General features: G+C 43.1%; 1 protein-coding gene across 14 annotated transcripts in view; it reads left to right on the forward strand.

The window, feature by feature from the left end:
- eif4g3a (eukaryotic translation initiation factor 4 gamma, 3a) overlaps window positions 1-16,746 on the forward strand; it is a 35,428-nt gene that overhangs the window by 3,496 nt on the left and 15,186 nt on the right. For 3 of the 14 annotated variants that reach the window (XM_076147048.1, XM_076147047.1, XM_076147052.1), the window contains exons 3-12: window positions 4,365-4,437; window positions 6,529-6,696; window positions 7,506-7,598; window positions 8,189-8,221; window positions 11,740-11,760; window positions 12,310-12,363; window positions 13,796-13,975; window positions 14,177-14,318; window positions 14,461-14,621; window positions 14,749-14,883. In XM_076147048.1, coding sequence (XP_076003163.1) covers window positions 4,365-4,437; window positions 6,529-6,696; window positions 7,506-7,598; window positions 8,189-8,221; window positions 11,740-11,760; window positions 12,310-12,363; window positions 13,796-13,975; window positions 14,177-14,318; window positions 14,461-14,621; window positions 14,749-14,883 — 1,060 coding nt within the window. Of the gene's footprint in view, window positions 1-3,953; window positions 4,060-4,364; window positions 4,438-6,528; window positions 6,697-7,505; window positions 7,599-8,188; window positions 8,222-11,739; window positions 11,761-12,309; window positions 12,364-13,795; window positions 13,976-14,176; window positions 14,319-14,460; window positions 14,622-14,748; window positions 14,884-16,746 lie in introns of those variants that run through there. The other 11 variants (XM_076147053.1, XM_076147057.1, XM_076147050.1 and 8 more) reach the window with 8 other exon arrangements.

Here is a 16,746-nt window from a genome sequence, read left to right on the forward strand (position 1 = left end):
CAGCAGCAAATGGAGTTGAGGATGTTCATGACCGCAGGTATGAGAGTATGATCGTGTCTGAGCCGTTTTAAAAATGGCAAATTCCCTCATATTAGCGCTGGTAAGCAGATAAAATGAGCTGCTAGCATAACTTGCAGAAAATGCAATTACAAAGCACAGAAAATGACAGAATTGCACATTGTGTTCAGAAATGTTAGATTTGAACATCCTATTGTAATTGTAATTATAAGTTATTTCATTAACCAATCATCAAACTATCTTAACTGTGTGTTTGTAGATTGATTGAGTTCCTTCTACACTGTTGTCTTTCACTGAGTGGTCCAATGGAGTCAGTAGTGAAAATCATTGCTCAAGAAATCAAATCTGCTTACTTGTGCGAGGTAGAAAAGTTTTAATAATTCACATTCACATAACAAGTGAGTGAGCAGTGTTTCAGGAGCTCCGTGCGCTCTCACTGCGGGCGTCTCTGCGTCGATCCTCTGCACTCTGAGGGTTTGGAAGCAGAGTGAGGAACGCATGACGCATCACTACAGGTTTTAACTTAGACAACCTACAAGTTATCAATAAAAACAGTAAATCAGTTTTAAATGTGATTTAGATGTGGTTATTAAATTTGCTCCTTTGAATTTAAATTATTTGAGCCACAGGAATTATACTGACAATACATACTATTAATATGGAGTTGTTGGTGAGCGAGTGTTCATTCTGACATAAACACACGTACAGTTACACTGTTGGTGTAGCTGTTTGTTCGGCCGTAGAGGCTCTGTGTTAGTGATTCTAGCCGTTCCACAATCAGTCAACATCTCTCTGAAATCTGCCTTCATTCACTGCCTGTCCATTGGTGTCGCCAGATCGTCCTGTCTCCAGTATGTGTTGGAATGTATACAGTGTGTACCGGTCAACAGGCTCTCTAGTAGAAGCACAGAATGGAACCAGGAACCTTCCAATCCCTTGACAACCACTCCACCATCCTCTAGCAGTCGTTGCACAGTTAACATACACCCACATCCACAGAGTAATTGTGCCTGTGTTTATGTCAGAATGTCTGTATTTCAACACAGCACCTGCTCCACTTCATAGTCGATCCATTTATTTATCCACAACATTTAAATGTAGTGTTTCACTGCTCATCACCCAGAGCGCAAATGATTCTGATGAAAGGATTCTGAGTGAAAATGGCCACAGAGCATGAACATGTTTGAACATAATGAAGCCGTGTGCTTCGTTGTCGATTAATATCAACAAATTTATATTTATTGAATATCATCAAAGGATGGAAAATAATTGTGATGAATTCTTTTTGTCCATATCGCCCTGTAGTGAATGGGCACAATTAACAACCGCAGGCAGCCAGTTAGAGCTTTGTGAATTCTGTTTATCCAACTGTGTTTTAAGAGAGAGGGGCTGTGTGTGGGTGGTTGGTTGGCCAGCAGGGAGAGAGAGGAGGGGGGGGGGTGTTTCAGCACCATCTGGGCTGTCTCAACTCACTTCCTGTGCCACCATGCCAAACCCAGTGCGATGTGATTTCCAGGTAGTGTGGGTCGCTGAGAAGAGAGATGGAGCGCTCATTGTCTGCCTCTCACCTTCTATTCTTGGATCGTTAAGGGATGTGCTTCAGTCAGTGATGGGGTGTTGAAGGATTACGGTTGTAGAGCTTGTAATTCTTCCAGTCACACCCTGCTTTTTTGTTAATCTGTCTTTCACTGCCTTTCTCCCCCCCTCACACTCGAGGCTTAAATGGTTTTACAGTAAGCTAATGATGAAGCAGAAGCCATGAGCGCTTTTTCCTCTTTATTGAGTTTTAAAGGTCACCTTGGGGTCAAGGGACAAGGAGGAAGGGCTGTAGGTACTTTATGAGCTCCTCACAGAGCTAGTCAGCACAGAATTATAGGCTTGGAGGGATTACCTCTTGAACCACAACCCCCATTTTGCAGTCTTGTATTAACTCAAAAATTAAATCAAAAAACTATCAAATTTACACTGCAACAACTTGCTCTTGCGTTTGTGTAGATGTGGCTGTACAGCGTAGAACTTGGATCACTGTCTTCACATTCCCTCCCTGGTTGTATAGCTGACCCCCAAATATCCCTCATGCTCCATTTCATTATATGTCCTTCCAATATCGAGCATCATTCATGGTCAAATGAAAACTCCCCGTGTCCAGTTAGGTAGCTGTTGAAGGCCATTTCTTTCAGCATGTAAAAATGTCTTCATTTTACACTGACAGTCTCATTTCCTGAAGCTGTTTCCCTGTAAGTCTCTCAAGAGGACGTTGTCCTTCCCCTCTTTCCTCAAGCAGAACATTCATGATCAAAGCAGCAGCAGCTTAATGCTTAGTTAGTGCCGTCAGCCACTTTGGTGATCTGTGAGGTGGAGCCTGACTGCAGAGTGTCTGCATCCATCTGGATACCTGTGTATCCGTATGCAGGGCTCAACAAAATGCCACTGGTTCATAGGTTGTTGTTGTTGATAAACAAGGTCACCTGTTCAGTGGAACATTTGTACATCCAGCAATCACGCTTGAAATTGCAACATAATGCAACTGAAGTAGCTTCATTGAATCAAAGGTCATATACAACTTAGCCTGTGATGCTACTAACAGCCTTTCAATGTGGATGACCTCTGATTTCCTGATGAACTAGTTCCTGTCGGCCCAGCTGATTGAACCTTGCTCTCACCTGTCTCTCACTCCTCCCCTCCCTCTGATAGATATATTTTATCACAGTTCTCAGCACAGTTGTTCCTGCCAAGCAGTGACGACTTAGTCCAGACATACGGATCAGGTTGCTTCCGTGTCTACATTTACATGAACACAAGAAACCAGGTTACAGGGAGAAATCAGTTTAAGGCAGGAAACCAGTGCCCCCTGCTATACGATAAATAATGTACCACCCCCCTGTGTGGTGCTGTATGACAGCAGCTTGCTTGTGGAGAGCTTTGGTACTCAGCTTATTTGACACAGGAGTTGATAAAGTCAAACAGCAGTACTCGCTCTGTCCTGGGTCTTTGTCATGTACGTGTAAAAGCTCTGTGAGAAACTTGGTTACGCTAATTCTCCATTTGAGTGCTCATCAGAAGGTGGATTATGCCCAATACAGAACAGTGTTAAATGGGTTTCTGTTGATCTCTCATTGAAGGAACAGCTTGTCTATTATGGTTAAGATGACAAAACTAGATTGTGTAAGTGCATGTCAACACAGTTCGGTCTCTCCACCCAATGCTGTCTCTGTCCACTTTGTCTTTCTTCACCCAATAGACCTGAGGGTAATTCTATGGATGTTTTGCTTGACAGATTATGTGCAAATTGGTGAAAATAATGTTGTTTTCTGTTTCATGACACTGCAAGCATAGAAACATATTTTATCGTGCTTATCTGTGCTCAGACTGTGTGATGAGACCGAGACTCCAATTGCTCTTAATTGCTATGTGCTTGCACGGATACTGCATATGTCGAAGTTTGTCTAAATTCCCAGGCGGTGAAACAGATAATGCCTCCTGCTGTGGTTTGGCTTTTTAAAGCTCAGTCCTCCTTTAAACTGATTCTTTTTTTTCTCTTTATCTCCGTCTCTCCCTCCTGTGTTGTTGGTGAAGAGCGAGGTGTCGGCAGGGTGCCAAGAGAGATGACGGCCCCTGCAGGCAAAAGCGGAGTGAGGGAGGGTTTAGAGGAAATGGGAGTGATCTGGGGGAAAGGAAGAAATCCAGACATTCAGTTTCCCGCAAACCATGTGACCAGTTGCGTGTGAGCTTATCAAACAAACTGCCTGAGCAGGTTAACAACCGCTGGGTTTCCTTTTCTCTTTGTCGCTTGTACACACTCCACCTCGTCTCCTCACACATCTGAGAGCTAATCAGTTGCCGTTTGTACTCATGGTATTGTTGGAGGACTGAACATTTGTCTATTCTTCCAATTATGTATCGTTTCCTTTTTCAGAGTCCAGAGTGGTCCTAGAAATCCATGTCAGGTTTTCACTGCAGCACAAGTGCAGAACAGTGAAGGTACATGGTGTTCTCTCAGAGTTGGGGCTTTTGGGGTGGAGGGAGGAAGGACTCGGGGCTGTATCCTTAAAATCAAACTGAGCGAGGAGACATGGTTTGAGGAAAGATTTGCTCTATTGGAATCAGATGGATGTAAACTTGAGCAATTTTACCCGAGTTGTGACAATGTTTGCTAAGGGGAATAAACCCTGGTCATGTGGTTTGGCCTCAAATACTTTTTCACTTAGACTTATCCATTGTATTTACACAAAACATGACAGGAATCTCACCTGTTGAGCTCATGCCACTCCACACGCACCTGGCACAAAACCTGTTTATGCTCTGCAGTTTCTTTCCTGTGTGTTCCTTACAACATTACTTTCCAGAATCCCACGGGTTCAGCCATCACTAGATGACCGAATCTTCCCCACACAGCCTGGAGTTGCAGCAGTTTACAGCGTGAGTCACTACACTGACACCTTGTTTTTCTCAACTATGCAAACTGTACACACTCTCCAATATGACATGCAGAAACAGAAAATGAATATACACACATGTACGACACATACTTTTGATATGCGCAATCATGGCAGTGTTCAGTGAGGGTTCCTACATGGGGTCATGTTTGAAAACCATGTATCGTTCAAGGGAAAATGCCTGTAAGGCTGTGTTGTGAACAAAAGCGGTAAAATTACAGGGAAGTGCACATACTGTTGCCCATCTGTTGCCCCATCTTCTCCGGTATTGTGATGGCATGTGTGAAAAAGGTTCCTGTAGAATACTGAAAATCACCAGTGGTGCCTGAAAGGTTACAGCAGAAATTTACAGAGAACTATGTTTGAAAAGGCCTCAAGTAATCACATCTTTCTCACTTTGCTGCTGTAGTGTAACATAAGCCAAGTTGTCAACAACTCTATCCTGGTCTCATAATGTAACACGCCCTACAGGTGACATTTGTCTGGCTGCACTGAAGTGTTTTGAATTTTGGGTATGTGGCATGCTGATATCACATGCAAACATCAGCTTAGTTCAGTTTAGCATAGCTCAAGACTGGTGTTTATATCTTCATGATAGAGGAATAGATTTGCTGAACGATCTGGGTTGTTCGTCCACAGATAACGTTTTATAAATTAGTTGTGCTAACCCATCGTGAATTTAAGTGATAAAGACATTGACATGCTGAATAAATAGACTAACAATCACATAATATAGGTCTGTTTCTTTGAATAATCGTACACTACTTTCAATGGCATTATGTTATGTAGTATACAGTTTGTGAGATTTGAAAACATAATTTATTGCATGTCAATGTACTGACTCTGGAGTTCTGTTGCAACAAATCGCATTTACCCAGAGTGCAGGCATTTGCGAGGGGGGAAGCCTTGGTAGAAGCTGCGGAGTGGGAATGTATTTGGCACCACATTTCCCTTTGTTCATCGTCGCACACCCTATAAGTGAATGTAATCTTCTGTTATGTGGAGATTGTGACTCTTATTTGAATGATTTTCTCGCTACAAAACACATCTGAGAAACGAGACGCAGAGGAATATGCCAACATCCTCTTCATTTTGGTACTGTAGTGCTCTATCGTGGAAATGTAAGGGTAATGTGTTTTGTTTTATTTTAGCTATGTGGTGCTTTTACTTTATGTTTGAGTCTTACAGCCGTATAAGTAACCTGAGAATTGCCACTGTGTTAATTTGATTATATTTCCAGTAAAGATGTTACAATTTCCATTACATGTAAGTTCATTTTAGGACAATGATCTCAGTGTTGGAAGTAAAAGAAGCCAGTGGCAAAGCACAAATTGATCAGCTTTGTGGTGGATGGTGTTTTCTCCGCTCCCTCTTTTCCTCGTCTCCTCATGTACACTTCCTATACAGGCGTTTGCTATCCCTCCCTCATCACGTCAGCCTTTATGTCCTCAGAATCCCTCACTCTGTTTGTCCTCAGAATCCCTCACTCAGGCTCCTCCCCTGGCAACAGCAGCTAGATTAGCTGCTTTATCCTAGGTTAGGCCGAGGGAAGTGGGCCACGCAGAGAAGATGGAGTGCTACAGTGAGGATTGATATTGGAGAAGATGTTGAGAAAATAGCCTAAAGGGCCTGGCAGATTAAAAAGGTTACAGTTTAGATCAGTGCGGATAGTTGTCCTAAGAAGATTTTGCAGCTCTTCAGGTTTTTTGTCGATTTAAAAAGGCCCATGTGGGTAATGGTAGGTGCCGAGTGTCCCATGCTATCTCGCTCCCTGCAGTATTCTGTGTGTAGCGTGTGAAGCCTGCTGCAGCAGCTGCAGTTGTGCCAGGCCTCAGCCGCAGCAGCACAGGCACACCCAGGCCAGCACTGACACTTAGCCAGCCATAGCATGCTTCAACACACATGCACATCTTCACCTCTGCACTCACAAAGGGGCTAATCCCTGCGATTTAGCGCTTCATTTACATTCTTCAGCAGGAGAGGAGACTAACGGCCCCACCTCCCTCCCCATACACACAACTTAGTACTGTATCGTATTATGTACCCATCTAACTAACTGCATTATGTCATACAGGTACCAAGGCACGCTGGCCCTCCTTACACTGCCCACGATATCACAAAGGGACTCCCTAACTTGGCACTCACCCCGCCTGGTCATGCCCACTCACCGGCGCTCTCTCAGGTATCAATACCCACAGCTTCCCCATATCGCTACCCGAAGGGCTGGGAGGCAGGAGGAGGGGTGAGTTTGCCAGTGTTCCTCCGTCATCCTCTTTGCATCCTTTTTTGCATTTGTTCTTTCTGTTTTATCTGAGTGTCTTTTCTGCTCTGTAATATTGGTTCGTTGGTTCAATGTAAATAAAGCTTAATGTAAATATAATCAACCAAATTGGCTCACATTTCTAAATGACTTCTAAATGACAAATAAACAAATTGAATTTAATCCAAATCTGCCATAGCGTGAGAGGTTACATGTGTGAGAAAGTAGGATTATTAACACAGTATTATGTTAAATTATAATTTAACATAATACTGTGAAATATTCATACTATTCATTTTGCCCACATCACCCACCAACTGCTTTCATTTTCATTTTCTTTCACTTGTGTTTCAGATGTCGTCTGTTTCTGTTCAAAAATCATGAGTGTGTGTGCATGAGTGTATTGTTTTAGCGAAAATGAGATTTATGTGTCATTAAATGAGTATATACATCTGTTATACGTTGCTTGTGTATCATAAGGTGACATTTACAGTCACATTAATCTGACCTGCGTGTAAGTGTTTCCTTCTTTGCCCATACTTATTGTTGGATCTATAAAAGTATGACAGCAATGGATGGGGGCAACAAAAGTCACAGGAGTGGTAGGGAAGAGGAAGAACTAAATTGTGACGTGGGAAGCGACGTCAATCAGCCCATCCTAATCCTCCATCCTACATCCATTGTTCCCTTTGTTGAGTGTCATTTCCTTGTTCCTTGTCTGTTTCTAACCAACCTTCTCCCGCTCTGTCTGTCTGTCTGTCTGTCTGTCTTTCTATGTCTTCTATTGACAGTCACCATACAACCCTGGACAGAACGCTGGCTCCGCCCCTCTAGTGTATTCTCCTCAGACACAGCCAATGAATCCACAGCCACAGAGCCGCCCGGTGAGTGTTCCAGTCCTGCCGAACTGTGGATTGGCCTCAGTCTGCCATTAGAAAGAAGTCTTCCATTGCTGGCTGTAGATCTTTAACTGGGACTATAGGCAACAAACATCTCCTCGTCTCATGTTCTCTCTCTATCTGCCATCATATGTGTAAACTGTCTATCTTCTCCATCACATGGAGTTACAGTACATGTGGCCTGAGGGAAGCCATTTGAAAATCGGTTACATCAGAATCTGTAGTTATTTTGAAAGAAAGTGTTTTTTACCATGACATGCCTGTTCAGAAATGGCACAAGTGAAGTTTGCCATATTAGACACAAGAAATGATTTGGCATCCTACTCCACAGCATGCATAACATTAGACGTATAAGCAAGCTATTAGCAATCACACCTTGATTTGGTCTTTGTGCTCCAGCGTCGTGTGTCCTGAAAGCTTTGTTGCTCTCTGGTTTTGTGTTGTATTTTCAAGCAACCCCCTGCCATCGCTCATCTTATCAATGTGTCTCTGTTGTTATCTTTTTTCGCCTCCCTTCCTGCTTTGCCATCACTGCTTCAATCTCCTTGCTGGACCTCCCCTCTCTATCCATCCAGTTTGCCACGGGCCCTCGACCAACCCACCATCAGGTAATTTACCCCTGCTGAATGCCCTTTTTCACCTCCCTCTTATGCGTCATCGTCATCAAAGCAGTTCGGCTGTACCTGCTGGCAAAGCACAGCTAATATGGCATCTGCTGTACCTTAAACACCTGTTAGATTTGAAGGCTTAAATGTGGTCTTTAATTCTTTGTATACTCCATCAAGGTATCCAGTCAGTGACACAGAATACTTGGCTGTTTTATTGGCTGATACCAGAAAACAGAAAAAGAAACTCTATCCCATATGATGGTAAAGGTTTCCCTTTATAGGGCCATGGTTCCATTTGTTTCCTGTACTTTTGGGAAAAGGACATTTGGGAATGTAATTAACACATGGAATCCTTTAAAGAGAGAAGTAAGCATACCATTAGTCTGTTACCAGGTCAGCTATAGTCAAGTGAAAAGCCATGAACAGATTGTGTCTACACTGGTGCAGATATTTGACAGTGTACACGGCTGGCATATGTATAGATCTTTAGCCCTGTCAGGTAGTTGACACTTTGTAAATGAATATCATTAAGTTATGAAGGGCACGTTAATGCTTTCATCTTTGGTGTTATGGTGTTTGTGATGCCATTTGTATTACCGTCTCAAAGCTAAGATGTGGCGACATGTCCATGTGACTTCCTGTTATCCTTCTGTCTGCTGATCTCTACTGTAAATAACTGCAGCTGCCCACTTATAATACTGATGCGTCATGTACAACTCTGGTACGCAACATGTGACCCGAGTAATTTGTTGTCTAATTTTCTCACCTTCTGGATTGTTCTACGTGGTTCTACATTTATAACGGCCTATAAATAGTACGGTGTCAAAGTGTGTCAGCCGTGTTTGCTGGCACTAGTTTGTACACAGTTTGTGTGTGTGCTCTGGTTGTCACAAACTGGCGCTGGTCTCTCTTGGGCCGCCACGGAAGTGAAGTCGGAAAGCAGATGAAGCTGAACAGTGGCCTTTTATGCCAATAGAGAAAACGAGCATTGTCCCCGTGAAACGCCCTCATTCACTGTAAAGGGTACATGGAGATCAGAAAGTTTGATCATTTGGCTCAAAACATAAGTCTGTTTTCAAACAAGCTTGAGCATTTTTGCATTCCTTTTATCTCAATTCATGACTGCCACTGACATCTTTGGATTTGTGTTCGTGCGTGTGTGAACAACAAGGTCAAAGCCAGTGGAAATTACTCTTTGCTACTAAACAATTGTTGTTCCTCCAAAGAATTGGGACTTTTCAGTGTTAATTCCCACTGCAGGAGCATCAATGAATGGCTGTGAGAGAACACAGGCTGAGGAAGGTAGAGGCCAACTTGCTCGTTCTCTTGACCCTGATCTGTAATGGTTACTGTGAAAGCCATCCTGACAGGGAATTGCCACCTGACAAAGGAGAAAGGAAGCTCATAATTTCTAGTATGGTGAGGAAAACCTTGGCAGGAAGATCCTTTGGCCCCTGTTTGTCTCGGCAGCTATCTCACACTCAGTCACCCTGTCCATCATCTGCACCACCTTCACTTCCACCTTCCTCTTGCCGTTCTTGAGAGTTTGATCAGGACCTTTTTATTTTATAGTCAGAACTCCACAGGCCTTAAAAACTCTTTGAGTCTTTGAAGTTGTCTTCTAGAACTAAGTCAGCTAAAAAGAAGACTTTATCTTCTCTGGGGAACACAGTCAAGCACATGTTGTCGGTGTCTCCAATATCCTATATCCTTGTTCAGAGAGGTGTATATAGTACTTTGAGAGGGTTCGCTTTATCACCACATCCATTTTGGAGGTCAGCAATCACATCATTACAGAGGTAAAAGTCGTAATTGTATAAGATAAGATTCTGTTATATATTCCTTGAAAGAGTGGAAATATCAAGTTTTGTAACTTGTACAACTCACCCATTCCTTAGTATACTGTATGATACTTTTTTATTTTTAGCATTGCGGCCTTTACTTTCACAGCAAAGCACGACTATGTAGGTTGATTCACATTAGTAAAGCAAGAATTTGGGTCACTCCACCACCAAAATCCACTTTCTTCCTCGCAAAGAAACACAGCTGCAGTGTCACAGGTCAGCACTTCAGTTTCTTCACATTTCACGTAATATCAGACTAAATGGTGATGATGATGATGATGATTAAGGGCAGAGAAATGCAGATAAAGGAGAATGGTGGTTCAGGCAGGGGGGATTTTGTTCAAATCAGGTGAAAGTTCAGAGTCGGTGTGAAATTAGTTTGTTACTAAATAATGTTAATTTTCTTCATTGAAGTGAATAAATATAGAGGTCATGTTTATGTCATAGTAATGCCCCATGTAGAAGAGTACAGTGATGTTACTGATTCTCCTTCGAGAGCAAGAATAGTTTATTTTATTTGAATAGTGTTTGCTCTGTAATGTGAATTGAATTAGATGTTTGATGTTGCTGGAGAAAAAAGACTTTGCAAGAAAGAAACAGTTTGTGGGTAGGAACTGAAACCAAAACTGGATCTCGTAGATGACTGCAATGTTGTTCTGTGGTGTAGCTGTGATGTACTTGAAAACCGCAATCTTGTCTGTCTGTGAATGGCAATAAGGGGAAATCAGTCTGTGACAGCACTGTCATATAAAGAAGTCCAATGCATGCAGTAGACCTGTATCAACAATGTTTCTTCTACGTGAGAAAGGGCAGGGATGAGTTATGCAGGCTACCAGAGCAGTGAAATGACACCAGAAGGGTATTTCTAACTCTAACTGGCTTGCAGCCTGCAACACTCTACTTCAATTGCTCAGTCATGTCCATGGGTGAGAGCCAGGTCCATCGTGACTGGAAAATGCCAAGTTGGCAAACCAAGGGGTTGCCTGCCACCTGCCAAGTTTAATAGCATGTCAGATGTTATGATATATGCCTGGTGAATCTTAGTCCTGTGACAAGCAGGGAAAAACCTCTGCAGGCATAAATGTGTCATCAACTTGTCATCCTTCTGCACCGGCTGTGGTTTGTAACGGCATTCAAATTGAATTTTCTTGCTGTCTTTGGTTTCGAGTTTGCTGCTCTGGCCATTAGTGGACTTGTCTCATACTGAGATTCAGGAGCACTACTTGGGATTGAGGACTAAGATTTCCTCATGATTCTCTTTCACCATTGTTAACCTTTATCTGCAACAGTGCAGATAAAGGTTAGCTTTATCTGTGCAGTCTGCAGGGGCCTTTATGCCGTCTTCCCACACATAGATACACAGAGGCAGGAAGCCTTTTGCCCCTAATTTTCATATACGGCTCCAACTCGGCACTTGTTGTGTAATTTTTATTCTTTTAGCCACCTGCATATGTGTTAAATGTCCAACTAAAATGACTGGAATCCTGTACCTTGTATCTGTGTGGCTGCATGTGTGAATAATGCCAAGAAAAAAGGTTCTTCATGTAGATAACAGTAATGTAGTCGTTCACTTCATGATGTGTCGAATGTTGGCATGCTTATTGTGTATTGGGGCTTCAGTTCACCAGTGCAGTCTCCTATTGGTTTCTCTCTTTTCTGCCTTCACTACTCAAGGGAGGATTCAGGCCCATCCAGGTAATATTTACCTCTATGTAAACCTTTTCCCGCAGATCTGCATGGCATGATGAGGATCACCCTCGAAGGATCCCATCCATTGTAATTGTAGTTCTTGTAGAACCTACATCTTCACTACAGTGTATGCTCGGTGGAGAGAGTTTTTCTTATCAAGTCCATTTCATTTGTATCTCGTCCTGTCTTTTTACCCACAGAGGATCATTACTCGGACTTTACCTTTCACCTCATAATTTGGTCATTTCTCGGCCATTCATTGCTCATCATTAACAGGCTTGCAAAGTTTGAATGTGCATGTGGAATGAAATCATCTCCTCCTTACTTTCTCTACGATGCAAAATGTTTGTTTTTTTTCTGATATTTTGTATGCCAGAGCCGTGTGTCACTGAAAATGTTGAATGTTAAAAGTTATGTTGTGGATGTCCATCACCTTTTTTGTTGCATTGAAGAGTTGTTTTATATTGTGACATACATATTTCCCATTAAGTCAGATTTTCTTCTGATCCTGTCTGTGGGTAACTGGTAATGAATATTTTCCTGCTTGTTTACCAGATTTCCAAAGGCCTATTTACTTTAGAGCCATTGAACCTGACTTATCATGCAAAGGTGATTTCCCTCTGGAGTGTTATGATGATTTTACAGCATTGTTTTCTTTTTGCTCTCCTTCAGTGTAGCATACTGTGTGGTTTGGTGTTCTAGCTTGAGCCTTAGTTGTTTGAAAGTCAGTCATAAACTGGTAGTGGTCCGTCTTCTGGCCCTGCCCAAAGAAACATTCCACAACTATGTATACAACTGCGTAAAATTAAATTTGCTCACCAAGCACACAGCCTGTGAAGAACTAAGATATGAATGAGACATTTGCTCTCCAGCAGTCATAGTAGCTGCAGACATCATGAGTACATTTTCTGCTTTCTGTCCTTGGATGTTCATACTGCTGCCTTGTTGATATGCATGCTGCAACAACATGGGCACAAAAAGATGGAACCATTCAGAAGTCCAGTTGTTGGCCAATCTAAGACCTCTCACAGGAAAAACAAGAAACAAGTAATGACAGATTTGTTCATTGGCTTCCCCTTTAAATTTGGGGCACTCTGCAGGATCAGCAATTTGGCCCGTCTCTACCAGCAGAGTTGGCCTGAACTGAATGTAGAATTAAAAGTTGAAGGGAAGTTCAGGTGGTGGTCACAGGAGCAAGATCAGCTTTTGCCCTGGGGCCTAGTCGAGTGTCATTCATCGTCTAGGCTCTGCCCAGAACTCCTAAAGCAACTCTCCATATCCTCCAAGGAGGGAAACTCGAGCAGTCCTGATCCATCTATGACTTCTCAGTGTAAAAGGCAGATTATTATTCAGTTTCTTGTCTCAACTCCTGAGTTTCTTCTTAGCAATACATACATTAATACATCACTGCAGAAGGGTGGGATCCCTGGAGTCCCTGGCTACTTGCAGCATGCTGGTCTTGTTACCTAACTCATCGAAGAGACTCGAGAATGCAAGGGGAGCCCAGGTTTTCTAGTGGTGGAACACACAAGCTGGTTGAAGCTGTTCTACACAGGCACCAGGTTCCCAGCACGATCATGAATCAAAATGGCACCTGCTAGAGAATGACATCATTACAGGTTGCACGTTCTCCATTATCCTTTTTGCCTTTACTATGAATATAGTGGTCAAATAGGCAGAAGGAGAATGCAGAGGCCATTTGACCAATTCAGGTGTGCAACAGCCCCTTATAAAGGCCTTCAGGCCCCACTGGATCTATCAGTATAACATACTTCTGATCTGGTCTCTGCAGAAACAGTGATCAGAGTTACCGGAGAGTCCTGTTTTTTTCATTTTAGGCTACTGATAATAATAATTCAATTTCTCCATAATTGAGAAATGAGTAGGTAAAATGGAAACAAGACAACAACTGAATTACTCAACACCTTTGGATTTTGGATAATGCATGGCAATATTTTCAGTTTGCACATGCTAAAATGATATTGCTGCCCGCGGAGTAGCATCTCATGTCTTCTCTCCTCTTTCTTCCTCTCATGTTTAGTTTTTCCAGAGGACCCAGATGCAGACTGCTAGACAAACCATCCCTACAAATACGCCTTCCATACGGCCTGGCTCACAGAACCCCACTGCAGCCGTCTACCCTACTAATCAGCCAATCATGATGACCATGGCACCCATGCCATTCCCTTCCCCACAGGCTGCTCAGTACTACATCCCACAGGTGAGACAGCCGCTCCTCTGCTAGGCATTGGAGATGAGAATGAAGAGTAAACACAGCTGGTACTGGTTAGATAGAATTGATAAATGACAAAATACAAGAGAAAGGTGGCGCATCATCTTACCAAGCAGCACATTCAATTGTCCATATATATGTGTATGTATGTCATGTAAATATGTGCCTGCCTCTCTCTTGTACATGCAGTATCGTCATACTTCACCGTACGTGGGACCTCCTCAGCAGTATTCTGTTCAGCCTCCAGGGTCTGGCACATTCTATCCTGGTCCAGGACCAGGGGAGTACCCTGCCCCATATCGTGAGTTCCCGCAACAGAAACAATTCTATGGTATATTCTGAATATTTTTTTCACCTCAAAGCACCATAAAGACACATTACCAACTTGCCCTCTGTGCTCCCAAATCAGAGGGTTGTAAGTTTGCTTGACTAAAAATGTGTTTTTTTCTCTCTCGTGTTTCTTTTTCATTTAGATCCCCTCAGGTACCATCCACCTGTCTCACCCTCTGTTCCCGCTCCAGTCCCCACAGCTGGACCCCCCTACTACCAAGGACAGACTGTGTACCCCCCCTCACCCCCCATCATAGTGCCTACACCACAGCAACCTCCACCAGCCAAACGTGAGAAGAAAACAGTAAGTATCTCAGTAGTTGCTGTCGTGGCATGACATGAACTATGCAACTTACACAAGTTAAATATGGCATATGTAGGGCTGCTCGGAGACTGAGGCGCTTTAGTGAGGTATGTTTTTTGCGCCATTGTCCGCCCAGATCCGTATCCGTGACCCCACTCAGGGTGGCAGGGATATCACTGAGGAGATCATGTCAGGGGGTTCAGGGAGCAGGAATTCAACGCCCCCTGTCGGACGCCCTTCCTCTACCCCAACCCCTCCACAGGTATGACACACACACACTCACAGCCACCATTCACCTGGTTCCATGACAGTAGTGAAGCTTTGAGAGCAGGTGATTGGAACAGATGTTTAGCTGGTTGTTGCTTGCATGTTGCTTGGTGTCATTTTCCTGTTGTCATCCCTTTCGTATGTGACTATAGGCCAGATTTACTTAGCATGATGGAAATTACCATCCTGGCCGCAAATCCCTGCGCCAGCCCATTTTTTCAGTTGTGCGGGGGACTGATTATGTAAATGAACAGCCACAGCGAGTTCAGTTGAATGCACTGCAGCCAATCAAGATGGCTGCAGCCTGGGTTACCTGGGTTATCCTGGTTATCCTGGTTATCCTGGTGACCCCCCGCTCTTTCGTTCTCACTCTCTTTCTCTGATAAGCAGCAGCAGCAGCAGATCGATTGATTGATTGATTGATTCAGAAACAGTCTCCTTTTGCAGAAATGCTCTTCCAAGCTAATCTTGCTCCTCCTAAGAATAATAGCTCCTATCCTTACAATCTACGACAGCTAAGAAGTTAACACCTGCTTTTCAAAGACAGTAAACTACGACACAATAACCTTTGCCTCAACATTGCCCTGCCATGATAAATCTGCCGTAGCGAACCGTATACAATTCTAATTCTCTCCTCCCATTTTTGTAGCTTACATCACAGAGCCCAAACATGCACATTTTACAGATGCAGCTTTTCTCTCAGCGCAGCCCCCCGGTCCCTTAGTAAATCTGGCCCAAAGTATGTAGCAGCTAGACAGGACACATGTATCTTTTGTTATTTATTTTTGTTCTTGTATCCCTTTGCATGCAGACTGTGCTTCTCTAATAAGCTCTATTTCCCCATTTTGACGATTTGTTTCCTTAAACGCAAACGTGCATTTGATAAATATTGCCTGGCTATCTGCAGGACATGAGGGGCTGGCTGCTTGGTTGATCTCGCAAGTTTGGGACTCTTCAAGTTGCAGTCCACAGTTTAACTAATGTAACAAGTTTAGTCCACAGTGCCATAATAATCCAGCATGACATGAGAGACATTTGACCACTTGCAGATGGAGCCATTACTTGTTGAAACCACTTTACCCTTAATCTTTTCAGATAAGATGCAACAAACTCACTGTAACCTTGTGAAATGTCTCTATCTTACTCCTGCTTCCTTTTTATTCCTGTTTCTATTCATTCACTATCTGGCACAGTAGATTGCATATTTATTGTCTACTGTACGCACCCACTCCTTCCACAGAATCCTCTCTCCAGATTTGCCTACTTACTTTTCGTGAATTTGATGCATTAGAAAATAATTGGCACTCTGTGTGTAGCAATAATCAAGCTAATTGAGACTCGGGAGTGTTGCTGTTATTTGAAAGCATCCTCCTAACATTCCAGGTGTAAAGTGCCGTAAGGTGCCCTGGTCAGATAGATAGATTAAGAAACCTGCAGGACCAGTGTTGCAAACCACTGTGTCAAAGCCATTGTCAAGTTTCCATTAAATGAAAAGAGCCAAGCCCAGATATAAGACATCATTCCTGGATTCTGGAGAGGGACGTTGTTGTGACTTCTTCCTCCCTGTGTTCTCTGTGAATGTTAACAGTGTCTTTCCTCTCTTTCTGTCTTTTTGTGCCCCATCTTCTTTTCTTTATATATCTGTCCCTTTTATCTATCATTGTGCATTATTCTGACCCTTTCCCCTCATCCGTTTGCTTCTCCTCTCCTCTCATCGTATCCTCACTGGTTCTCATTCTCCATCTTCTCCACCATTGCTGTCTTACTCTCCCCACACCCCACTGGTCCTCTTTTTTCCGCTTGAACCCGTGTTTGGCTCATTTGTGTGTGTGCTTGTCTACGTCTCCGTGCCTGTCTG

The sequence above is a fragment of the Genypterus blacodes genome, unplaced genomic scaffold (genome assembly GCF_046128005.1).
Source record: "Genypterus blacodes isolate CSIRO-AG114 ecotype Tasmania unplaced genomic scaffold, CSIRO-AGI_Gbla_v1 ptg000037l_1, whole genome shotgun sequence".
Taxonomy (NCBI): domain Eukaryota; kingdom Metazoa; phylum Chordata; class Actinopteri; order Ophidiiformes; family Ophidiidae; genus Genypterus; species Genypterus blacodes.